We start from the raw sequence: 27427 nt of genomic DNA, 5'->3' as shown, positions 1-27427 counted from the left end.
GAAGAATTAATCTCCATGAAGGTCCCAACTTTCATTAACAACTCAACCTTTATGGCATAGTTGAATACTTTCACCACCCCACAAAGCAGAGACATGCTAGATACGAGGTTTTAGTAGTCCTTTGAGATCATGCACTGTTCGCCATTCTTCACATCTTTCTATGAGACTGGTGGCATATTTGGTACCAATGCAAGCTCGTAAGTCTCACCTCACACCATGCCCCCACTGTCCAATCTTTTATGGGTACATTTTCAGTGCAAAACCCTTGTCCAAGGTACCAAATCCCCCCCACCCCCACAAAAAAAAAAAGAAAAAAAAAGAGAAGATAGTAAAAAAAAAAGCAAAATACAAAGTGTTGAAGAAGCAATGTTGGAGTTTTCACTTGAGGAAGCTCGCTTGTACATGGGCTCATCTTTTTGACCGATTCCCATGCATTTCACGTGCAATATCCATACGCTCTGCATGTAATAGACACATAGGCACTGTTCTTTTACGAGCCTACATTGAGCCTCGCGACCAACAACCATTAGGTACATTTTTGAACGAGGGGACCATGGCGAGCACAAGCCCATGGTATGACCCATCACCTCGACCTTTCCCAAATCCGTAGAACCCTTTCGTGCCCTCGTCTTAGACCACCTCACCCAATGATTCACACTGCCTCTATCCTGTGTGCTTGATAAGCCAAAACCATCAAGTTGTCCAAGCGACACAACTCCTTGCAGTTGTGGGAATAACCATACACAAATCCCCTACCATGCCTCAAACACTCTAATGACTCCCAAAGAAATAGGATGTCAAGTAAATGTCAAAGAAAGCGACAAAGGGAGTCCAAGAAAGCAATTGAGTTAGAGAAGTCCTTGTTTAGAGGTGTGCACACACGAGAGGACACCCCTTCTACCCATTATGCACACATGTCACTTGCATATTTCACTACAAGCACTTCACATCACATCACACACTAACTCAAGAGGCACGCACAATCCACTCAATCAATATTAGGTAGAAGCAAGCATGACTGAATAATCCACAAGAGAACAAGAGAGAAGATTCAAACAATGGGGATTGTTGTTTCTAATTACTCAAAATCTCTTTATATAAATGGCCTCATCCTATACAATTGGTTGTGCCCAATTTCTTAATTGTCTATTTAGTGCTACACTAGGCTATGTACATCACATGTGCTTGCTGCATTAAAAAAACTTCATAAGCACTAAATTATATTTAACCGTATAGTGCAGGGAACAAAAATAATAGCTTGGCGTGTTTGGAGCATTACCCTTAACCCAATTTTGACCGCCTCACAATGTGATGATTGAGTTCTTAATGTACAAAATTATCTTTAAACCCATGATTAGTAGGGAGGTTGCTACTCAGTTTTTCGGTTGAATGACACCACAAATCAAAAAAGTACGGACACCGGACTTGAAGAAGATTATTGGGGAAGAGAAAGGGGAAGGAAAATATAAATTACTGGATCAGTCTAAATCCCTACAATTAAGAAAGTACCCTGGTACATACCCGACAATAGATCGATGCGTGTGTGCATAACGTACGGACAAATGAATACATACATGGAGGGAATGGGGCTAGCCTGTGGATCTCTTGATTAAGAGTTTGATGCATAAACCACACTGCCACATTCCACACACACACACAGAAAGAGCACTTCTTCAAAAAATGCAAAGCAGATACCAACCTCCAACTAACAGCACATTAGCCATCGGCTGGAGAAGCCTGCTATTATGCCTGATTATTATTACACCTAAGAAGCCTCATCTGAAAGAAATTTGCCAATTTTCCAGCCGGTTCTATAAGGATTCAAATCAAGTAATGGGAACACTCCCAGTTTATCTGGCTTTAGCCTCAACCGGACACTTCAATATAGTCGATTGCTTCCTTGCAAATGCCTGTCATGCTTGCCTCGGGCCCATACACCTGAAAACAACCCCACAAACAGCAAGTAGGTTGACCACCTCGTCTTTGCATGGATAGACTACCAAAAGAAATCTTTCTCAAGTTGAGAGCATCAAACCTCAATCGGCACATCTATCTCTTTGCTCAAAGCCCGCATCTTTGCTAGACCTTGCTGCCAATTCGGCCCACCTCTCCGCACAAACACTCGCATCTTGCCCACCCTCATTTGGTTTTGCTGTAGGTTACAACCCATGCAAGTAAGTTCTTCAACCCAAATCTTCAGGTTGTACTGAAGGCCATGTCTACTGCAGCTTTGTACTCACCTTCTCACGCATAGCCCTGATAATACCACCAAATGTGGCAGCTACGTCAGTGAAGTTCGCAATGCCGCCACCAACTATGAGCGCCCTTCCTCGCCCGTCAGGGTTGGCTGTGGCAGACTGAAACAGCAGGCAGATCAGAAGTAATTCCTTGACAAAACAAAAACACCTTGGAGACAGCTTTAGGAAAAGATTGATATATCATAGGATAAAGACAGACTACGGGTATAAGCTTACAAAGGGCATACATCTATCAATACTCTTGCGTAGTGAAGGACTTCCTCTTCCTTTGGAGCACCACTATACTCAGCATAGTTACCAAGGTCGGAGGCATAACCTAAATCCCCCACCTGTATGTAGTCCCAAGCAATAGTGTCAAAAGGGGGAGCTTGATGAAGAGATGGTCAAAGTGAAAAACGTAGTTGTCGTCTTTACCGTATCGGCATAGATGACACTTGCACCTCCACCAGCAACCATTGTCCAGATGCGTGCCATCGGATTCAATATTGCCAACTTTAAGGATGCACTGGTCTGAAGAGAAGAAGAAACAAGTCATGACACACAGAGAGGAGGTAGACAAAATAGCATTGCCCTACTTAAGCCTGCCTCTGCAGATTAAACGCTTGGTGTTTAGTTATTCAAGACATTTAAGAACACACTGTCCCAAAGAAGGCCCATCTTGTTATTACCTTCTCATCCATTGCATACACTAGCTGCTCCGCAGGACTCATGACCCTTCCAAAAGGTAGTGGAAACTCCACATTCCCCCACCTGTTTATTTTTCATGGATGAAGTGAATTCCAACATTGCCTCACCACTGCATCTTTTTGAACATCAAGCAGTAAGAGACAACACCATATTATATTCTTACTTTTGAAAATTCTTGAAGGCAGCAGTATCATCCAACTCCCCACGCATGTCAAGAGGGTAAGGCTCACTATCCACGAGTGTAAATGGGTTCATCTCCAGAAAAGTGAAGTCCAGATCTGAGATCACATTGGACAATGTCAGCCATAAAGATAACCTCTTACTTCATTCAGCATGTTCATGTTGCGACAAGAAGACGTCACCTTCAAACACGTTGAACACACCCTTGATAAAGGCTTCAATTTTACTGCGAACCTATAAAATAAAGAAAAACTTTGAAGCTCGCAAAAAATGACCAAAAAATAATGATAGTGAAGTAAAAAAGGCATCACATAACATGGCCAGACAGGATACCTCCAAGGAAAGTGTGGCAATAAGCGGAGCACAAAGCTGTGTGTTCAAAGGCTGACCCGTTGGAACGAACACTTGCTTCACCTGCACCAACCAAGCACATGAAACCATCGCCATTTCTCCCAAACAAGTTTCAAAGGCATACCCATGTAAACAGCACATGAATGATTCACATGAAAATCCATACCTTGTCCCAGTTCTCCTCGATTTCAATTCCTCCACATTCTGAAAAACTCACAGTTGCACCCAGGCGCTCGGACATGATAGAGAAGTAGTACTCATCATCATGAGGCACAAAAGGCTCCACTATGAATGTTGTGATGGGAGCTTTAGCTCCACCCATCTCAATCTGGAGTACACACCATGACCCAACCATCAAAATATTTTTTCCACCACGTTAGTCGCAATATGATCATCAAACTGGCACACTGGTATCCAAACAACGTATATATAGGTATTGATATGTATGTAGGTATGCATTTACACACAATTGCATAAAGACGTTAAAATGCATGCGTGCACACATAGGAATGGAGGCATGCATGTGTGAGTCATATAAATACTGCAAACTCTACAACATATGATTGTCATACCATCCGGATATTTCCATTCAGATTAGGGCCACTAAATACATTATTTTTGCTTCAAGTACAGATGATGTCAATGTGAAGGTCTTCAAGGAGTCTGATCTAAAAGCGTGTAATGCATAATAGTTACCTCCTTGCCAAGGCGTTCTTTGACGAATGCCATGACCCCAGCCAGATCCAAATTCAGGGCAACCTACAAACAAATTGGAGTCAGAACTTTGCCCCGATAAGCCCCACTGGGCATAGTGGATTTGCTGTGATGGGCTTACCAATCCACTCTTTCCGCGCTTGCCAAACAGCATGTCCGGTTTTACAACAAGCTTGGTGGAGGTAAGCCACGGTTCCTTGCTTACCAGTTCATCAAAGTCTGTGGACTGAGTTATCTGTTAAGAAACAAATGGCAATATGATAAGGAGCTCACATATTGTGACAGTTGAAGAAGGCCATAGGCTATGGCCATACCTGGGCTGACTTGATGTCAAGGGAGATCCCAGCTAATCTTTTCAGGTGCTCTTTGAGAATTCTCTTGGAGTCATACTCTCTGATCTTCTTCCTGGCCATGACAGATCTGCAGGCACAGAAGAATAGGGTTAATCCACACAATACATTACAGTCAGCAACAGTCCAAATGGAGAGGCAGAAACAAAGACCTACACAACAGTACAGAGCTACTGAAGAGATGCTTTGTAACGAAACAAATCCTACACAGAAGCCTGAAAAAAACAATACAGAGCTACAGCAATTGTGAATGAAAAGATCCCTTGACTCCAAACAAACCGTTCTATCAGAAGAAACGCTAGAGAGAGATAGAGAGAAGCGAGCGCAATACGGACCTGTATGCAGATCTGAAAGACCACTTTCTGCAAAGGAAGCTTAAAATGAGTGAGGATCCTGGAGTGCAAGACAAACCCTACAAATGTACACAGAGCTGATGGAGAAGGATTCGCAAGAGAGAAGGCAATGCACAAAGAACTTTTGCAACCGAGCACACGAGGTGGGCACGAGAATGTAAACAAGGGCGGGCGCATGCGTGTGTGTGTATGTATGTGTGTGCAGCGGATTGACTGGTCGCTTCTTGGTTTAAAGTGTTCCATTTCCATGTTTTTGGTGTACCTGCCATTACATGCACGCGCGCCTTTGGCGGCGGTGACCATTCTTCCAGCCACTATCTATAGCGGAAAAATATAATGTTGAATTGTAGCATTTGCATATAATATTAAGTTGGTGGACTCACACGCCTTTTCTGTTGAAATTTTTTCTCTAATAACCCTCAAAAAGTGGTGTGTGTGTGGCCATGTGTGCATTTATAGACACGTGTATGTACATGGACTCTAAATTACTCCCGTCTTCGATGGACAAGAATATTCTTATATGCATAAAAACACAGACTTGTCCCCGAGGGAGAGTAGAGATAGGCCTTATATTTGAAGCCCATTTTGAGCCTCATGGTTCTCAACTTGGCAACCTATATATGTGAATACTTTTCTTTGAATAAAGCACCAAAAAATGGAGTTGAGAGGAACACAATCGGTGTGCATAATCAAGCAATTAAAGCTAATCATGATTTATTAGTAGGTAGCTCGCCGCGTCGAAAATCTCCCCCACTCCTTTATCACCTTCCTACTCACCCGGGACATCTCTCTCAGATATATTATTTAATCAGGGCACAATCAAATACATATTTATATATAAAAGGGTGGCAATGTTCTAAAAACCTCAGATTATTAAATAATAATACCCAATAATCACACATTTTTCAGCTTTTGGATCCAGCTTAGTTCTCAGCTCATCTGGCACATGCACATATGCAATGCATCCAAAAACTTTCAAATGAGACAAATCAGGTTTTCTGCCAGTAAACCTCTCCTCTGGAGTGACATCATGTATGGCTGCAGTTGGAGTCCTATTCATGATGTAAACTGCTGTAGAAACAGCCTCAGCCCAATAGCTATGCGGCATATTCTTCTCTCCCATCAATGCTTGCGCAATCTCAGCAATGTGCCTGTTTTCTCGCTCAGCAAGTCCATTTTGCTGCGGAGTGTATCTACATGTAAACTGTCTCCGAATACCATTCTTCTTCAAAAATTCAGAGAACTCATTGGAGAAAACTCATTGGAGAAGTACTCTCCCCCTCCATCTGACCTTAGGCACTTTACATATTTCCCTATTTGCTTTTTAACCATAACTCTGAAATTCTGAAAATGAGTGAGTACCTCACCCTTCTCCTTCATGAAGTACACCCACACTTTCCTTGTGTGGTCATCAATAAATGTCACATAATACCTGCAGCCTCCCATAGACATGGCCTTCGTAGGACCCCATACATCTGAATGCACAACATCTAGTGCATTTCTGCTCACATTTCTGTCACGTGGAAATACATGCTTTGTTTGCTTTCCAAATTGGCATGCTTCACATATTTTCTGCATACCTTCAACTTTAAAATTTGGCAGCCCTATCACAATTCCTTAGTTTGCATAGACTTCATTCTCTGCACATTCACATGTCCAATTCTTTTATGCCAAATGTCTGTGTCTACAACAATTTCTGAACCATTTGCAAACGTCGCAGCACTCACTTCAGGCATGTTTACATTCAATGTAAACATTCTGTCCACTCTGTTGCCTTTTGCAACCAACTTGCACTTGTCTCTAAAGTCTTCAACATAACAACCATCAGGGTTAAACCGAACCTACAAACCCTGCTCAATCATCTAGCCAACTGAAACCATATTCTTTGTTATGTTCGAAACATGAAGGACATCGGCAAGGTACTTCACTTTGCCATCCTGTATAGACAATGGCACATCTCCAACATGGGCAATTGGATGAGCAGTGTCATCCCCTGTTTCCACAAAACCTAGTCTTTCAAGGTTTTTCATCTGCTTGAACCACTCCCCATAACTTGTCATGTGGTTCAAAGCACCTGAATCAACGTACCATACATCATCTTTATGTGCGGCTTCAGCATTTTCAGACATGGCATTAACCACATGCTGCATAACAAACAACCTTTCATTATCCTCATTGTTTCTGCTCGAGGATGCATAGTTGTTTTGCTGCAATTTTCTATTTTGCATGTCAGCTTGCTTCTTTTAATAATCTGCTTGCACATGTCCAGGCTTACCACAATAAAAGCATCCACGTGTATCATTATACTGCCTTTGCTAATTTCCACGACCTCTGAACTGGCCTCTTCCACCTGCGTATTGTTGTTGTTGTGAATTCTGGGACTGTTGTTGTTGCTGCTTCTGCTGGCCATAATTTTGATTGCCTGTTCGGCCACCTCCTTGGCCACATCCATGGCCTCCTCTACCTCGTCCTCTTCCTGAACTTGTGTAGAAGGCTTGTTGCTTTGAACTGTTTTTGTTTTGTGAAGATTGTTGGTCTTCACCTAAGCTCTTCTCTTCTATAATCAACACAGACACCAAATCTGTGAAATTGGGAATGTTTTCCCGAGTCTGAATAGACTTCTTGAACGCCTTGTATTGCGGTCTGAGACCACGTAGACAGACTTCCACCTTATCATCATCATCTACTAAAACACTAATGGATGCAAGGGATTCCACAATACCCTTGATCTTCAATGCATAGTCATTCATAGACATACTCTTTTTCTCCACAGTATGAAGTTCATTCTTCAACTGTATCTTTCTTGCCTTGGTATTCGTTTCATGGAGTTTTACCAAGGTGTTCCACGCCTCCTTGGGGGACTTGGCATCCTATATGTGCCCAATCATGGTGTCCTATATGTGCCCAATCATGGTGTCCTGTATAGTGATAAAGAGCCAATACATAACTTTTCTGGCTCCTTGGTTCCAATCCTTGAACTCTTTCACATCTGCAGCAGTCGAATTGATCTCCGGTGCCTCTTCATGCTCACCTTCTATATAGTCCCAGTAACCCTTTCCCATCAAGAAATTTGTCAACCTGAACCTCCAAGCATGGAAGTTGTTCTTATCAAGCTTCTCAGCAACAATCTGGTTTATGCCATCATTTGACATCTTGCCAGACATACAAATTTACCAGAAACAGTACTATTGTTTGTCCTGTACAAACTGCTGTATTTTCTGTAGCGGTACTGTACTACACTCAAATGTCACAACAACCAGTGACCTCAATGTGCATACATACACCCAATGGCAACTGTTGACCTCCTTGCAGCACACACAATGTTTGCACAACCAATTTGTCTTCCTGCAGTTCTTAAAACAGAGTTCTGCAGAGAATCGATGACTTACCCGCAGTGCTTGAAATCACTTGCTTTCCGAAAAACGGAGGTCCTAATGCACCCGAAACGCGTTTTTGGCCCGAAGGAGGTTGGATCACTATAAAAGGACGGAGGTAGGGGAGGAAGGAGGAGGAGAAGAGTAGGATGGGGTGTGTGTTATTGATGTTATGGGTTGCCATGTGTGCGTTATTGTTGTTATGGGTTACCATGTATGCTTTCAACCGAAGACTAATGGTGGCCAAGGGAGAGCCAAGAAAAATCTGCAGTTCCTCGAGATTCTTCGGCGCGCGCTGGCCATTTAAGAATAGCCTCTACTTTTTCTGGCTTCATCCACGTACCATCAGCGGATATAATATGGCCAAGGTAGTGAATTTCTGTTTCAAAAAATTCACATTTGCTCTTCTTTGCAAATATTTTGTGCTCTCGCAACAACTCGACACTAGACACAAATACTCTATGTGTTCTTTCTGTGTCTTACTGTATACAAGAATATCATCTAGGAAAACTACTACGAATTTTCCCAGATATGGACGTAAAATGTTGTCCATCAGCATCATAAACGTTGCTGGAGCATTGGTTAACCCAAATGGCATAACCAAAAACTCAAAATGCCCGAAATGGGTCCTAAATGTTGTCTTTGCAACATCTTCTGCTTTAATTCTAACCTGATGATACCCTGATCTCAGGTCTACTTTTGTAAAGTATCTCGATCCATAGAGTTGATCAAACAACTCATCCATGCGTGGGATCGGATACTTGTTCTTAATCGTTATCTGATTAAGAGCCCTATAGTCTATGCACATCTGCATAGATCCATCTTTCTTCTTTACCAGAAGAATAGGCGATGCCCACAGACTTGAACATGCCGAATGAAGCCTTTGTTCAAATATTCCGTCAATTGTTTTTCCACCTCCTGTGCCTCGGAGTGGCTTAATCTATAAGCAGGTTTGCTTATAGGTTTAATCCTTACAAAGACTTCTAAATAATATTGAGGTTGCATTGAAGTTTTAATAGTGGATCTAAGGATGAGGGAATTGTTTATAGATTAAATGATTAAACTAAACATCACACTTTAACCTTGATTAATGCTTTTCAAGCATTAAATGAAGGAGCCCACAAAACCTAAACAATATTTAATGGGAGGCTTGATCAAATATTATATATTTACCTTATATCGTTAAAAAAATCGATATAGTCTATAGCTTATTTTATTTATTAAAAAAACCAATTTAATGAATGTGATTCTCGATTACGGCTTTTAACGGATTACGGAACAGAGCAGAGATGTCTGAGATGGAAGAGCTCCTCAAAGAAGTGAGAAGGGACCTCCCCACATAGCAAAGGCTTCGCTCGTCATCTTCATCCACCCCTTCTTACTCCCCCCGTCGTGCAGTGGTAGCTCCCCATCAAGCAAGCCCATTCTATCTGCACAAAGCTTCATATTTGCACAAAAATCACCCGCTCATTATTCATCTGAAAGAAGCACCTATGGACAAACCTTGTAAATAAGATGGTTAAAAACAAACAATCCTTACATGTTACGTATACAGCTGAAGATATAAACCGGTGAGCCCTTCATAGTCTCTTTCACTAAGCTTGTGTGCCCACTATACTGGCACTCTCGGACAGGCGCATTGCTCTGATGCCCACACAGCTGACCCTCTTGCACCACCTACGCCTCTGCATCCGCCTCCTACCCAATTTGTATCCGCAAACAACCACCTCAGTTTGGTGCGGGTGTGTCTTAATTGTGTCCCCCACGCCGAGTATGTGGGCAGTAGAGAACGCAGCTTCCTTCTCCTCAACTCCTTCCGAGTCTCCTACTGTGTGCGCAGCTTCCTTCTCCTCAACTCCTTCCAACCCTCCTGCTATTTTGGCTAAGAGTGAAGAAGGTGCAAAGTGTGAGGATTACATTCCCCTATTTCGGTTGAGAGCAAAAACATGCTTCCCTCGTGAGTGAAACTCATCAAAAAAATAACTACCTACATGAAGCTACATTGAATCTCTAGCTTAAACTCTTTGTCAAAAGATGACTGAGTAAATTGTCTCCTTGAGATCTTGTGCACTACATCCACCAATCAATAGAGCAAGTCTCATCCACATTATATGCTAGTTAGGAAGTATCTACGCTATGGTTAAAGAGAATAATTGATAAGGATTTCAAGTCTCACTTCTCTATCTCTAGGGTTCTACCTGGGACAATCACTTGAGACAAACAATATACCAAGTGTATTATACCACTATCAACACTTCTATGTCCACTATGCAAAATTGTTGCGTAATATATCTCAATTTAATTCATAATCTCTATAACTATCACATTAACAAAAATGTTACACACAACAATGGCAACTAAAATCTAGCTTTGTAATCATAAAAAAGTAGCCAGAAGATGAAGAACATAAATAGCTTATTATGTTTAAAAGAAGTTGGTGCAGAAAAGGCTCATTAGCATACACATGTTTTTTATAAAATTAACCCAAAAAAAATTGATCACCAACCATCCATTCAGGGTAACTCTTTTTACTTGATTAGAAAATCGATAGCGTGGGAGCATGTTGGCATACCCACTCATCCGAGATACCACTTAAGCCAATGTATAGTCGCTGCAGTGAGACGGCCCTTTGCATGCAAAAGAAAGAGAGTCATGGTTGCCAACATAGCTGCCCAACTACCCTCATTCATCATCATTCCTTGCAGCAAAACATAACCTCTTTCTACCATGAAATCACATGTATTAGCATTGCACCGACATTTCTAGGAAGGATTTCAAGCCAAATGTGTTGATGAAGCCCGTTGCAAGCTCACAGAGGTAGCCTTCACTGAGAGCGATGAAGCGAGAGAGGTCGAGTACTTCTGGGTCTGCCAGCATAGGGACTCGTGGGAGAGGCGCTGCCACCATGTACACACCAATGGCACTGTGTACAGCTTCTCTCTCAAGCTTAGCTTGTCGATAATGTTAGCAGCCACATCCTTAGGAAGACAATCGTATGGAAATCGCTGCCCTTCTTGTCTTTCCTCCTCCTCCTGCCCATCTACTCCACCTCCTTGCTCTTTTTCTATGCCTTCATCTTGTACACCTCCTCCTCGCTCTTCTTCTACTCCTCCCCCTCCTCCTCCTCCTCCTATGCTGCTCCTCTCCTACGCCTTCTCCTCGCTCTTCTTTTACACCTTCATCTTGTACTCTTCTTCCTCGCTCTTCTTCTACGTCTTTTCCTACCTCTTCTTCTACACCTTCATCTTGTAACACCACTACGGGCATTACCACAAGAGGGGACGGGCCTCTGGCTCACCACCCAGCCAAAGAGGAAGAGTGAGGATTGCCCCTCATCCCCCAGGCTATATAGTGTGTGGCCTGCCATCCACACTAGCCTGGCTACCCATGACTCTGCATGGGCGTCCTCTCCCACTGAACCCCGGATGGTCACATCCTCAGCGCTCCGACCGAGGCGTTGACGCTAAAGCCCCGTCTGGCCATCCAGTCTGCCGTCGTCGGTCCACAGGCGTTACAGCCTACGTGACATTACCCCCCCTTAAGAAGAGTTTTCGTCCTCGAAAAGAAATTGGGGAAACCTCTTGGAAATGGCACTATGGCGTTCCCAAGTAGCTGCCTCCTCATCCCTGTCTGTCCATTTAACAAGTACCTCCTGGTACACTTTATGTCGAGTTTGTTTGTCACGATACTGTAGAATCTTTTCAGGTTCATGTGGTATCTTTGGTGGCTCTATTAAGTCCACCAAAATCTCTGGAGAAACTACATTCTCAAACCCGTGAACTGATTTCTTCAATTTACTGACATGGAAGACAGGATGGACTTGAGAACTCTCCGGTAACTCAAGTTTATATGCTACGTCCCCAATCTTCTTAAGGATTTTAAAAGGACCACAATATCTTGGAGAAAGTTTATCACACTTTCCCATTTTCATGGTTTCTGACTGCGCAGGAACCTTGAGGAATACAAAGTCACCTTCTACAAAGGTCACCTTTCTACGTCCTTTATCCGCATAAGTTTTAGCGCGATCCTGAGCGCTACGAATGCTCTCACGTGCGGCTCTGAGCATATCATTCATATCTTCAAGGAAATCCTTGACAGATTGAATCTTCTCCTATTCTAGGCATACAGCCATGGGAGATCTCGGCTTGAATCCATACATTAACATGAATGGTGTAAATTTAGTCGTTGAGTGTTTGGAGCTGTTATAGGCAAACTCCAATAAGGGTAAGTACTCTTCCCAATTAGATTTCTTCTTACTAACATAAGAACGCAACATATCCTCTAGAATTTGGTTAACTCTTTCAGTTTGACCATCAGACTCCGGATGATCTGCCGTACTCATACTCGGAGTAGTATCCAACTTTTTAAAGACTTCCCTCCAAAAATGACTGTTGAACTTTCTATCTCTATCCGACACTATATCTGCGGGCAGGCCATATAGCTTGTAGAGATGTTCAATAAAGAGTTTTGCCAACTCTGACGTTTTAACAGTTTTCTTCATGGCTATAAACTTTGCCATTTTAGTTAACCTGTCCACTACCACCCACATCGAGTCATTCCCTCGACTCGTCTTGGGTAAACCGGTAATGAAATCCATGGAAATGCTTTCCCATTTCCTTTGAGGAATCTCTAGCGGATGGAGTAGTTCTCCAACCTTAAGACGTTCGTGTTTATTGACCTGGCACTTATTGCATTTCAGCACATAAGTCTGGACATCCTTAAACAAACTAGGCCAATAAAAGTGTCTTTTTACTAGTGCATAGGTCTTTTGAATCCTGGGATGACCCGCACTTAGACTATCATGACTTTCTTTAAGAATTTGGGCCTGAAAGTCACCAATAGTTGGTACACATACTCTACCCTTCATATTTCTCCCCTCGATGAAGTTTATCACTAGCCTTTGAAGCCGTGGCAATCAAAGGTGATGAAGGGCCTACGTCAGAGCTCTCCAGCTCCAAACTATACCTAGAAGACACGGCTAGTCTCTCCGAACTAACTCTCGCTTCCCTTCCCATTGCACCTTCGGCGGCCAGTCTCTCCGGACTAGCAATCCGTGCCAACAAGGCAGGTGGTCGTGTGTGAAGAAGTGCATACGCGTACAGCATGCCAGACCTCTATAAAAAATGGATCGTGCTCACATAAACCACGTAGTGACTCCAAGAAATCATTCTAGCGTGCCAGACCTCTGTAAAAAATGGATCGTGCTCACATAAACCACGTAGTGACTCCAAGAAATCATTCTTGAAGACTGTGAAACTAAGTTCATTAATCTGTGGCATGCGACTAAGTGCATCCGCCACCATGTTATACTTACCTTTCTGGTAACGTATCTGAAGCTCAAACTCCTGTAGAATCTCCGCCCACCGAGCTTTTCTACCCTTCAGTTCACTTTGACTTGAAAGCCATTTCAGAATTTCATGGTCTGTTCGGAATTCAAAAGAAGCACCATATAAATAGTGTCTCCACTTTTTCAATGCATGAACTATCGCTAGTAACTTTTGCTCGTAAAGCCGAGTAGTTATGCTGCGCACGATCTAACTTTTTACTCTCAAATGCAATTGGGCGTAAAGCATAAGTACGGTCCCAATGGCCTCATTACTAGTGTCTGTTTCCAAGACAAACGGCTCATTTGGATCGACAATAGTCAAAATAGGTACAGCTGCTACAGTCACCTTGAGCTTATCAAAGCTCTTCTATTGGGCTTCCCCCCAACTAATGTTTTTAACAATATGCTTCGTGCGAGCATGAAAAACTGGGTTCCTAGCCAACTGTGTACTGCAAATGTTGTCACAAAAAATGACAATTTGTCTATCCACTGATAGACCCAAATCTGCAAGTAGCTTTCTCAACCAAGCTACCTCACATGCTGCCATAGCAGCACCTCTATACTCGGCCTCTGTACTGGATAGAGCAACTGTAGGCTGCTTCTTGTTGCTCTAAGTCACAGTAGCACTCCCCAAAGAAAACATGAAGCCACTAGTAGATCTTCTATCTGAGATACTACCAGCCCAATCAGCATCTGTGTACCCATGTACACATATCTCTGTCCCAGTTTCATAAAATAGTCCACAATGCAAAGTAGACCTCACATACCTTAGTATGCGTCTCAATGCATCCAAATGCGGCTTCTGAGGAATCTGCATAAACTGACTCACCAACCCAACAGCATAGCTCAAATCTGGCCTAGTGATCGTCATGTAGATCAAGCTTCCTACTATGCGCCTATACATAGTAGGATCCTCCAAATCTCTTCTGAATCTACATTCAACTTGCCATTCTGATGATCCAATGGCACTGAGATAGGCTTACAGCCTGTCATACCATACTTGGACAACATGTCCAAGCCATACTGTCTCTGTAGTAATCCAAGCCATACTGTCTCTGTAGTAATCCAATACCATGTGGTGACCTAATCACCTCAATGCCCAAGAAATATCTGAGCTCCCCTAGATCCTTCATCTCAAACTTCTGTCTAAGCAAGATCTTTACATCAAAGATCTCTACATCATGGTCCCTCGTAATGATCAGGTCATCTACATAGATGATCAGGTCATCTACATAGATGACAACAAGCACAACACCTCTATCACTGTGTCTCACATACAGCGAGAAATCTGCATTGGCTACATGAAAGCCAATAGTGACAAGATATTCAGAAATCTTGTCAGACCATGCTTTTGGTGCTTTCTTCAACCTGCAAACATGCTTGGGGTGACTCACATCCTCATAACTAGGTGGCTGCAACATATACACCTCTTCCTGCAAATCCCCATGCAAGAATGCATTCTTTACATCCATCTGATGTAAAGACCATTGGTTTGACGCAGCCACTGCTATCACAACTCTCACTGTTGCCATCTTGGTAACTAGGCTGAAAGTTTCCTCATAATCAATGCCATATGTCTGCGCATATCCTTTGGCTACCAATCTAGCCTTGTACCTGCTTATGCTTCCATCACTGTTATGTTTTACTTTGTACACCCACTTGCATCCAATGGCTTTCTTGCCTTTGGGCAATTGCACTAAATTCCAAGTCTCATTTCCATATAGTGCATCCATCTCCTCATCCATAGCTTTCTCCCAACACACATTTCCAACAGCCTCATCAATGCATGTGGGCTCTACAACCTGCACAACTTTTTCCATGTAAGCATAGTGATGTGCCACATAACCATCATAGGTAAACCTCTGCACATGATTCTTCACTCTCCCAGATCTTCATAGCTTTGCATTCATGGTTCTCATAGCCTTCTTTACACCAAGTGTGTTCTCATAGGCTGGTATCCCAAGCTCCTCATCAAGGCTCATCTCTAAGCCACTAGACTCTCCATCAACATGAGAATGCCCTGCAGAAATGTCAGGCATACTAAGGGGCTCAACCATTTTCTCCTTGCCTTTATGTGATGTACTAATCACATTTGCAGGACTGGTATTATGATGCAGCCTGCCACTCGATGGTCTATCAACTGAACCACTAGATGAGGACTCTCTTGAACCACTCCATGGTCTACTAAACCACTAGATGAGGACTCTCCTAAACCACTTGATGGTCTATCAATTGAACCACTAGATGAGGACTCTCCTGGTCCACTCAAAGACTGTGATTGCTGACTTGCATTTTGTGCAACCACATTTCCACTCACATCAGCCCCATAGCTTCTTTTTTAGCAGCATACCAGCTACTCATCTGATAAAAAACAACATCCCTGCTTACCCTCAACTCACATGTAGCAGGGTTATAACACCTGTATTCCCTTTTGCTCAAGGGAATACCCAATAAACATACATTTTTCAGCTTTTGGATCCAGCTTAGTTCTCAGCAGCTCATCTAGCACATGCACATATGCAATGCATCCAAAGACTTTCAGATGAGACAAATCAAGTTTTCTGCCAGTAAACCTCTCCTCTAGAGTTACATCATGTATGGCTGCAGTTGGAGTCCTGTTCATGATGTAAACTCTTGTAGAAACAGCCTCAGCCCAGTAGCTATGTGGCATATTCTTCTCTCCCATCAATGCTCGCGCAATCTCAGCAATGTGCCTGTTTTTCCGCTCAGCAACTCCATTTTGCTGCGGAGTGTATCTGTATGTAAACTGTCTCTGAATACCATTCTTCTTCAAAAATTCAGAGAACTCATTGGAGAAAACTCATTGGAGTAGTACTCTCCCCCTCTATCCGACCTTAGGCACTTCACATATTTCCCTGTTTTCTTTTCAACCATAACTCTGAAATTCTGAAAATGAGTGAACACCTCACCCTTCTCCTTCATGAAGTATACCCACACTTTCCTTGTGTGGTCATCAATAAATGTCACATAGTACCTGTAGCCTCCCATAGACATGGTCTTTGTAGGACCCCATACATCTGAATGCACAACATCTAGTGCATTTCTGCTCACATTTCTGTTAGGTGGAAATACATGCTTTGTTTGCTTTCCAAATTGGCATGCTGCACATATTTTCTGCATATCTTCAACTTTAAACTTTGGCAGCCCTGTCACAATTCCTTTAGTCTGCATAGACTTCATTCTCTGCACCACATTCACATGTCCAATTATTTTATGCCAAATGTTTGTGTCTACAACAATTCCTGAACCATTTGCAAACATCACAGCACTCACTTCAGGCATGTTTACATTCAATGTAAACATTCTACCCACTCTGTTGCCTTTTGCAACCAACCTGCACTTGTCTTTAAAGTCTTTAACATAACAACCATCAAGGTTAAACCGAACCTGCAAACCCTGCTCAATCATCTGGCCAACTGAAACCAGATTCTTTGTTATGTTCGGAACATGAAGTACATCTGCAAGGTACTTCACTTTGCCATCCTGCATAGACAATGGCACATCTCCAACATGGGCAATTGGATGAGCAGTGTCATCCCCTGTTTCCACAAAACCTGGTCTTTCAAGGTTTTTCATCTCCTTGAACCACTCCCCATGACTTGTCATGTGGTTCGAAGCAATTGAATCAACATACCATACGTCATTGTTTGTCCTGCCCAAATTGCTGTATTTTCTGAAACAGTACTTTACTACACTCAAATGTCATAACCAGTGACCTCAATGTGCATACATACACCCAATGGCAACTGTTGACCTCCTTGCAACACACACAATGTCTGCACAGCCAATCTGTCTTCCTGCAGTTCTTATTAAAACAAAGTTCTATAGAGAATCGATGACTTACCCGCAGTGCTCGAAATCGTCTGCTTTCTGAAAAACGGAGGTCTTAACGCGCCCAAAACGCGTTTTTGGCCCAATAAATGTCGTCCAATAGGACAGCATAGTTGCCCTATATCTTTACTCCCGCGAAGAAAGCTCCTCAACCAGAGATCATTTGCAGGTGCCTCTTGTAGAGTTCCCGACAAGGGTGTAGTAGCCAACACAAATAGGGAAGAGTAGATGAAGCTCTTACTCTCGTACCGCTTCCTATGCTTCTCTTGCTTGCAGCTCAGCCCTTAGCATGAACCAGGCTCTGATACCAGTAGGGGAGCAAAGAGTTTGAGCTCTTGCAAGCACACACACACTCACAAAACCCTAAAAGAGAGCACACAAGGTGAGAGGCTAAAAATCTTCTTCCTCATTACACAACGCTCAACACACCATATACAAAGATAAGAATACACACCATATGAAAAGGTACTCAACACCAAATACATACTAGGGTTCTCTATAGTGTGAACCCAACTAAATAAGCTGGCGCTATAACTATGCCAGTCTCTAGAATGGTTATCACACAGCCTGTCATCCCACTGGCCGCATATCACCCATGATCTCACCAACCATGCCAGTGGTGTAAGTGTGGGGCCTATCCCCCAGGCGGGTCATCATCAGTGTCCACCGCCTCACTAGATGAGCTCGATATCTCAACAAAAATGTGATTAGTACATCACATAAAGGCAAAGAGAAAGTGATTGAGTCCCTTAGTATGCCGCCTGACATTTTTGCAGGGCATTCTCATGTTGATGGAGAGTCTAGTGGCTCAGAGATGAGCCTTGATGAGGATCTTGGGATACCAGCTATGAGAACACTTGGTGTACAGAAGGCTATGGAAGCCATGAATGCAAAGCTGCGAAGATCTGGGAGAGTGAAGAATCCTATGTAGGGGTTTACCTATGATGGTTATATGGCACATCACTATGTTTACATGGCAAAAGTTGTACAGGTTGTAGAGCTCACATGCATTGATGAGGCTATTGGAAATGTGTGTTGGGAGAAAGCTATGGGGATGAGGAGATGGATGCACTAATAGGAAATGAGACTTGGGATTTAGTGCAATTGCTTGAAGGCAAGAAAGCCGTTGGATGCAAGTGGGTGTACAAAGTAAAACATAACAGTGATGGAAGCATAAGTAGGTACAAGGCTAGATTGGTAGCCAAAGGATATGCGCAGACATATGGCATTGATTATGAGGAAACTTTCAACCCAATTGCCAAGATGGCAATAGTGAGAGTTGTGATAGCAGTGGCTACGTCAAAGCAATGGTCTTTACATCAGATGGATGTAAAGAATGCATTCTTGCATGGGGATTTGCAGGAAGAGGTGTATATGTTGCAGCCACCTAGTTATGAGGATGTGAGTCACTCCGATCATGTTTTGCAGGTTGAAGAAAGCCTTGTATGGCTTAAAACAAGCACTAAGAGCATGGTCTGACAAGATTTTTGAATATCTTGTCACTATTGGCTTTCATGTAGCTAATGGAGATTTCTCGCTGTATGTGAGACACAGTGAGATAGAGGGGTTGTGCTTGTTGTCATCTATGTAGATGACTTGATCATTACGGGGGACCATGATGTAGAGATCTTTGATGTAAAGATCTTGCTTAGACAGAAGTTTGAGATGAAGGATCTGGGGGAGCTCAGATATTTCTTGGGCATTGAGGTGATTAGGTCACCACATGGTATTGGATTACTGCAGAGACAGTATGGCTTGGACATGTTGTCCAAGTATGGTATGACAGGCTGTAAGCCTATCTCAATGCCATTGGATCAGAATGGCAAGTTGAATGCAGATTCAGGAGAGGTTTTGGAGGATCCTACTTTGTATAGGCACATAGTAGGAAGCTTGATCTACCTGGGGGATAGGCCCCACACTTACACCACTGGCATGGTTGGTGAGATCATGGGTGATATGCGGCCAGTGGGATGACAGGCTGTGTGCCATTCTAGAGACTTCTGGCATAGTTATAGCGCCAGCTCATTTAGTTGGGTTCACACTATAGAGAACCCTAGTATGTATTTGGTTGAGTACCTTTCATATTGTGTGTACTCTTATCTTTATATATGGTGTGTTGAGTGTTGTATGAAGAAGAAGAAGATTTTCAGCCTCTCACCTTGTGTGTTCTCTTTTAGGGTTTTGTGAGTGTGTGTGTACTTGGAAGAGCTCAAGCTCTCTTCTCCCTTGCATCTTTTCAGGATATAGGCTATAAAGCATGGCTAATAATGAAATGAGGAGGGCGTCCACCACCTGAAGGTTGGCATTACACCTCAGAGCTGCCGCTCTTGCCGTGCTGCCCGCCTGGTGGTGAGACGATCTTGCGCATCAGGGGACTGTGGGTGGCAGATTGCATTGCAATGGGGCTAGAGCAACCCCGCCCGACGACATTGGTTTAGTTCATGCTACAAGGGGTGGCTACCACCTAGGACTACGACGACATTAGCCTTGGCTATAACCTAGTGGTGGCCGCGGCACAGTAATAGGGCATTTGAGAGGAGAGGTGAGCCTGCATATGAAACCATCTCTGCGGCGGGCAGTAAGCCTAGAGAGAGTAAGGCGAAGGGGGCTCCATACACAGAGGCTGCATCACAGCAGGTTACCCCCATCCGTTTGCGTGGTGAAAAGCCCCGAAGTAATAATGGCTCTCTCTCTCTCCAAAAATAAGCCAAGTTTGAAATTTGAACGTTGAAATAAATGACCCTCGACGACTGGCCTTGCAGGCATTGTAGGTGGAGTAGGTGGGGACACCTCTGCACATGCTCATAAAGGAAGGTAGCTAACAAAAAGAGAGACACCTAGAACACCTAGATAGGCCTAAAAAAGTTACCACGTGGCATGTAGGGGTGCAAGCCCTGTAATGTATATATAGAAGGTCGCTTGCCAATGTGAGAGCGTAGAGCTACATATGTATTCATTATACATATAGCAAACCTTGAACAAGCATTTGTTGAAACTCTTTTTCATGAGGTCATACATGGGAATTTTGTTGAAAGAACGGTAGAGGAAGAGGAGACACACACACAGGAGCAAACCCTAATGTATATTGCAAACCCTAACCATAGAGGGAAGCCATGTCCACTCTCACACAAAGCATAATGCACTAATCCATAATCCACACAACACACAATGAGTTGTGTCCACACTCTACTAACCCTAGCTAATGTCCACACACTATGACCAGCTGGACACGCGGTCATTTATGTCTCACACATGTTCCTACCTAATCTGCCAGCACATAGCATAGCTAGCTCACACTGACATCGAGCTTGAATCTCAACAGCCCCTCTCAAGCTCATGATGTATTGCCGATGAAGATGTAGATGAGCTTGGGATATCAAGACTCTCAACACTCCCCCTCAAGCTCATCCCATGTACTCCCAACATAGTCCGGAAGTACTCAAACTTCTCCTTGCTAAGTGGCTTCGTAAAGATATCAGCCACCTGCTCATCAGTCTTCACATACTGAAGATCAACTGAACCATCCAGCACCTTCTCTCTGACAAAGTGATAATGGACCTCTATGTGTTTGGTCCTCGCATGAAACACTGGATTCTTTGCCAACTGTATACTGCTCATGTTGTCATAATGAATGACAACTTTGCCTTCAATAGGCTCACATAAATCTGTCAAGAGACTCTTTAACCATATAGCCTCACAAGTAGCAATGGTTGCACCCCTGTACTCAGCCTTTGTACTGGATAAAGCAACTGTAGGTTGCTTTTTGCTACTCCAACTCACCACAGCACTTCCAAGTGTAAAAGCATATCCACTAGTAGACCTCCTGTCATATTGGCTACCTGCCCAATCAGCATCTGTGTAGCCATGTATGTCCAAGCTTTTACCACTCTCATAAAATAAACCATAATGTGCTGTGGTCTTCACATATCTCATGATGCGTCTCACTGCATCCAAATGTGGTTTCCTGGGGCTCTGCATAAACTGGCTGACTAGCCCCACATCATAACTCAAATCCGGGCGTGTGATAGTCATATATATGAGACTACCAACCATCTTCCTGTACATAGAAGGATCATCCAATTCCTCGCCATAATCAGCCCGCAACTTCACATTTTGCTCCAATGGTGTACTCATAGGCTTACACCCTGTCATGCCATACTTTGCCAACATATCCAATGCATATTGGTGCTGTACTAACCAAGTACCTGCATGATCTTTCACCACTTCAATTCCAAGGAAGTATCTCAACTCACCAAGATCTTTCATGTCAAATTGCCCACTCAAAGCTTTCTTGACATGCATCACATCTGCATCATGATCACCTGTGATAATCAAGTCATCCACATAGATGACTAGTAAAACAATCCCATGCTGTGTCTTCTTCACATAGAGTGAAGAATCTGCTGTAGAAATTTGAAAACCAAGTGAGATAAGATATCTGCTCATCTTATCACTCCAAGCACGAGGTGCTTGCTTTAGACCATACAATGCCTTTTTCAACCTGCATACGTGAGTGGGATATCTAGGGTGTACATACCCTTCTGGCTGTGCCATGTACACTTCCTCTTGTAGATCTCCATTCAGAAATGCATTCTTAACATCCATCTGATGCATTTTCCAGCCATTAGCTGCAGCCATAGCAATGACTGCTCTCACTGTGCCCATCTTAGCCACTGGACTAAACGTCTCATCATAATCTAAACCTTGGGTCTGTGCATAACCCTTTGCTACCAATCTTGCTTTATGTCTCTCAATAGAACCATCAGATTTGCACTTCACTTTGTAAACCCATTTACATCCAATAACATTCTTGTCCTTTGGTAATGCAACCAAGTCCCATGTATCATTATGGACCAATGCGTCCATCTCTACATCCATTGCTTTTTCCCATACATGCTCTCCAATAGCCTCTGTATAGCATGTAGGTTCCACATGCTTCACCATAGATGTCATATATGCATAGTGCATAGCAAAATCTCTATATGTCAACCTGTCAACAGGATATCTGACTCTTTGGGATCTCCGCAATGCCTGCGGGTCACTCTGAACTCCTGTAACTCTAGCATGTGGTGGCACATATCTGTCCTGCCTAGCACCAGGTGTGCGTAAAATAGGTATGCCAAGCTCCTCATCCAAACTCTCGGAACTAGATGACTCATAACCTGTGATTCCAATTCCTTCGACTTTCTTCTTTCCTTTGTCCATAGCACTACTCCCAGTGCTCACACTCTCATGCCTCAAATGTCCTGACCATGGACGTACACTGCTACTCTCAGCTTCTGCTGCTGGCCCAGACATAGAAGTAGAACTAGAACTTGCTTGTGGTGGCAAGTTCACATGAACATCAGCCTCAAGTGACTCAATAACACCCTCATCTTTTGCTTTGTACCAACTAGCAAGCTCATCAAACACCACATCTCGTGAGATGACCACTTGTCTAGTTTGTGGATTATAACATTTGTATGCCTTTCGATCCTGTGCATATCCAACAAATACACATTTCTCTGCTTTAGGATCCAACTTCCTTCTTCTTTCATCAGGCACATGTACATAAGCTATGCATCCAAAAACTTTAAGATGTCCAATGTCTGGCCTGTAACCTGTGAGCCGCATCTCTGGCATGCTTCCATGAATGGCTGCTGTAGGTGTTTTGTTCAATATATACACTGCAGTAGCACATGCTTCTGCCCAATAGTAATCTGGCATGCTCTTTTCTTTAAGCATTGCCCTTGCCACTTCACATATGACTCTATTCTTTCTCTCAGCCACACCATTCTGATGAGGTGTATACCTGCAAGTCAATTGTCTTCTTATTCCATGCTTCCTCAAGAAATGCTCAAAAGCTTTTGAGGTGTATTCACCACCTCCATCTGTCCTCAGACATTTAATCCAACAGCCATATTGCTTTTCTGCAAAAGCTTTGAAATCCATGAACTTTTCCAACACTTCACTCTTCTCTTTCAGAAAGTATATCCATGTCATCCTGCTAAAGTCATTAATGAATGTAACATAGTATAAACTGCCTTTGATAGATGGGTTTTGTACAGGACCCCATACATCACTATGTACGATCTCAAGTGGCCTGTTACTCATATTTCCTTCTCTAGGAAACCTCAACCTTGCCTGCTTTCCAAACTGACAGGCTTCACAAACATGCATATGTCCATCATATTTGAACCTAGGCAATCCATTGACTATGCCTCTTGTTTGCATGTTCTTTAATCTCTGTATATTGACATGGCCAATCCTCTTGTGCCACATATCAATGTCCTGTACCACATTCCTGCTCTTTGAGAACATGGCTGATTTTAGCTCAGGAGTTCCAGCATCCAGCTTAAACAATCTTCCTTCTTTCTTGCCTTTAGCAATCACTCTACATCCATGTTTGAAATCTTCAACGAAGCATCCATGCTCGTTGAAACGAACCTGTAATCCTTGTTCCACCATTTGACCAACTGAGGCCAAGCTTTTAGTGATCGAAGGCACATACAGCACATCTGACATAGACTTTGTCTGACCATTGTGCATGACCAATGGTACACTTCCAACATGTGTAATGACATGCTGGGTATCATCACCTGTTTCCACATAGCCTTTTACTTCCATAGGCTTCATATGCTCAAACCATTCTCCATGACATGTCATATGGTTTGATGCTCGTGAGTCCATATACCATGTATCATCATTCTCAGCATTTGTTGTAATGGAAACCACAACATGCTTCATGGCAAACAAATGATTTGCAGTTCCATCATTGCTACTTGATGCATAGTTACCACCATGTTGTGCATAGTTTCCACCATAATGACCACCACGTTGTGCTCTTCCCCCTCTCAAATCATTCTGTTTGCAGAAACAATCTCTCGCCATATGACCATATTTGCCACAATAATGGCATTCCACATCTTGCATAGAATTTTGTTGGCCTTGCCAACGTCCTCGACCACACGGGGGGTACCTCTGCCTCGCTGAGGTGCATATCCACGACCACCTCGAGCACCATATGAAGGCTGAAAATTTTGTTGTGGAGGCCTGTCCTGCCATCCACGACCATTACCACCACGTCCACGTGATGCAAATCTCCCCCTGCCTCTAAAGCCTCTCTGTGAGTAGAAAGCCTGATTTCTGCTATCATCATGGCTAGTAGATGCATCCAGAAATGAATCACTGAGCTTGATTTCCTCAACCAACAAGAGTGAAACCAACTCATCGAAGTCGGGTAAACCTGTACTCCTCACTGAGATAGATGTATCAAAAGATTTGTATTCCTTGCCAAGACCACGCAAGGTAATATCCACCAAATCATCATCAGGCATGGGGGCATTTATTGTGGCCAATGCATCTGCAAACTTCTTGATTTCTTGCACATAATCATGTATGCTCCTTTTATTCCTTTTCACATTGTGTATCTGCTGTCGCAATTGAGACTTGCGAGCACTCGTAATTGAGACTTGCGAGCACTCGTATCTGTGTCAAACATCTTGACCAAAGTATCCCATGCATCCTGAATGTGTATGAGCATAGCATCAGAAATACATATAGACAAATAATGCAGCACTTTGAATGCTCTCTCTGACCATTGCTTATGATGCAATAAGCTGCTGCTGTGTAGGTTGCCGAGGTAGCTCAGGCTCAGGCTCAGCACCTGTAATGAGATTCCAAAATCCTTTTCCTTTCAAGAAACTCTTTATCCTGTACTTCCATGCCTGGAAGTTTTTCCTATCCAGCTTTTCACCAACAATCTGAACTGGATTATCCGACATGTTGCTCAATGCATACACCTTCCGCACACTTCAAATCTGTAAATGAGCCTTCCTCAGCTCAACCACACTCCAATGAATGTTCCAGATACTCCAAGGTAGCCAACAAACTCCAAATTTGATGTAGAAAATCAACTTGTAATCATCCAAGATGAACTGACTCACTCAGTGCGGGATACCCTGAATTGACATGCCTTCCAAGGCTCCAAATCACAATGTAATGGTGCAATCAAGTATGGGCAACTTGCATTGACACCTAATCAACCTCAATGTTGAGTATCAACACCATCTGACATGTGTACATATCAATTTTTGAAAACCCCTTTCTCTGTTTTTGGAAAAACGAGAAAAACCAGAAAAACCAGTAGAAAATTTGCTCTAATTCCTTCAATATTTGTCCAAATTGAGCAACCAGGCATTCATTAGCTTAGCATTAGTGTCCATCAACTCCATGTAAGAGGAATTTGTCCAATTGTAAAACACCAAGGATTAATTGCTCAATTAAAAATTCTCTGTTTCTCTGCAACCAGTGGACAGCCTGTTTTAATCAGCTCATTCCCAGCTCAATTAGGCATCATTGACCAAGAAAATTACATAGCCCTCTTCTCCAAGGTGTAAAGCATCCAATTGCTAAGGAATTTGTGGAAGATATCAAGTACCGAATGAGAATTTGATCTCCTCGTAGGCAAAAAACCAGAAAAATACTCTGTTTCCTCTGTTCTGGCTGCGCCGCCTGCTGTAGAGTGATTTAGGAGAGTTTGTGATGCTAATTGATGATGATAATAGATGCCCAACACACCTAGGTACATGTGCAATCCACCAATGCTTGGATTTTTGCCAAATACATGCTCCAAATGCTTCAATTTTGGGCTTCTTTTTCATTGTTTTGTGAGAGCTCAAAAACCAGAGATTTTCACACTTTGAAATGCATTCAAATTGCTCCAAAATTTGTTCAAGGCTTGCACATGGGTTGCTAATACATCCCTCTTTGTCAAATACATATGTCTTTTGCCAGTTTTACATGTATTTCCACCATACATCAATGTTGCCAAGCTTTAATGGAAAGCTTCAAAAACCAGAATTTTTCTTTGCTTTGATTTGCTTTGTTTTTGCCTGTATCACCTGCAATCTGCTCAAGGATGTTTAGAAGACCTTACCCGGTAGGCCAAGCTCTCAGATCTGATAGTATTTGGTGTGCTCCAAGCTTCACAGCTCCAATGGCCAGCTTCACAGCTTCTTCTCCCTCTTCACTCACTCACTCATAAATCCTAATAAACAGCACAAGGCTCTGATACCATGTTAAAAGAACGGTAGAGGAAGAGGAGACACACACACAGGAGCAAACCCTAATGTATATTGCAAACCCTAACCATAGAGGGAAGCCATGTCCACTCTCACACAAAGCATAATGCATTAATCCATAATCCACACAACACACAATGAGTTGTGTCCACACTCTACTAACCCTAGCTAATGTCCACACACTATGACCAGCTGGACACGCGGTCATTTATGTCTCACACATGTTCCTACCTAATCTGCCAGCACATAGCATAGCTGGCTCACACTGACATCGAGCTTGAATCTCAACAAATTTCACCTAGCTACATACACAAATCATACTACTCATCACGTTACCACAAGGGGGTAAGGGGTACCACCTTTCTAAATATTGGCCACTTTGTATCATACATAGGAATTTCACCCAGCTACACACACAAATCATACTACTCATTGCATTACCATAAGGGGGTAAGGGGTACCACCTTTCTAAATATTGGCCACTTTGTAGGCAGTGGTGGTGGGCAAGCGCAGGGCCCGGGGGGGGATCCCATAAGTTAGTCCCTCGACCGATTGGAGTGAACACCCTGCATAGCTTTGGTAGCACTGGGTGTTGCAAGTTGAGTCTCGATCTTTGATGTCCATGGCAACCATCGTCCCTGATCCAGAGCATGAGCTTGAAGGGCAAGCATTGCACATTGTTTTCACTGCAAGATTGCCGAAGAGGAGGGTGGAAACAAGCACCATGACGTTCAAATGATGACGACCTAAGGTGTACGGATGGCAGCCTACGTGCCCACTTGCACGTGAACACACCCTTAGTATAAGGTGTCCCCAAGAAGATTTAAACCCTGGACCTTCTGTAGAAAGTCCAAAGTCCTCTCCACTAAGCTACCACCTCTTTTGGTTACGCCCTTTGGTAGGAATATAATGGGGAGATG

At 43.1% G+C, this 27427-nt stretch overlaps 1 protein-coding gene across 2 annotated transcripts; it reads right to left on the bottom strand.

Moving 5' to 3' along the window:
- Positions 1-1438: 1438 nt before the first annotated feature.
- On the bottom strand, positions 1439-5124 carry LOC147627359 (ATP-citrate synthase alpha chain protein 3-like). Of its 2 annotated transcripts, XM_086816002.1 has the most exons (15): positions 4876-5096; positions 4697-4755; positions 4505-4610; positions 4312-4425; positions 4173-4235; positions 3643-3804; positions 3459-3539; positions 3308-3359; positions 3109-3223; positions 2927-3008; positions 2673-2768; positions 2486-2587; positions 2241-2357; positions 2036-2152; positions 1439-1938 (listed from the first exon to the last, which is right to left on the bottom strand). In XM_086816002.1, the coding sequence occupies exons 3-15, from the start codon at positions 4601-4603 to the stop codon at positions 1867-1869; spliced, it is 1272 nt and encodes a 423-aa protein (XP_086672128.1). In that variant the 5' UTR covers positions 4604-4610; positions 4697-4755; positions 4876-5096; the 3' UTR covers positions 1439-1866. The 2 variants fall into 2 exon arrangements, with proteins under 2 accessions (XP_086672128.1, XP_086672127.1); XM_086816001.1 differs by lacking the exon at positions 4697-4755 and having other exon boundaries at positions 4876-5124.
- Positions 5125-27427: the final 22303 nt, after the last annotated feature.

This window comes from Cibotium barometz, chromosome 21 (assembly GCF_041138505.1).
Source record: "Cibotium barometz isolate CiBa-2024 chromosome 21, ASM4113850v1, whole genome shotgun sequence".
Lineage (NCBI taxonomy): Eukaryota > Viridiplantae > Streptophyta > Polypodiopsida > Cyatheales > Cibotiaceae > Cibotium > Cibotium barometz.
Note: the sequence above shows the minus strand (reverse complement) of the source record. Positions and strands in the feature narration are given on the sequence as shown.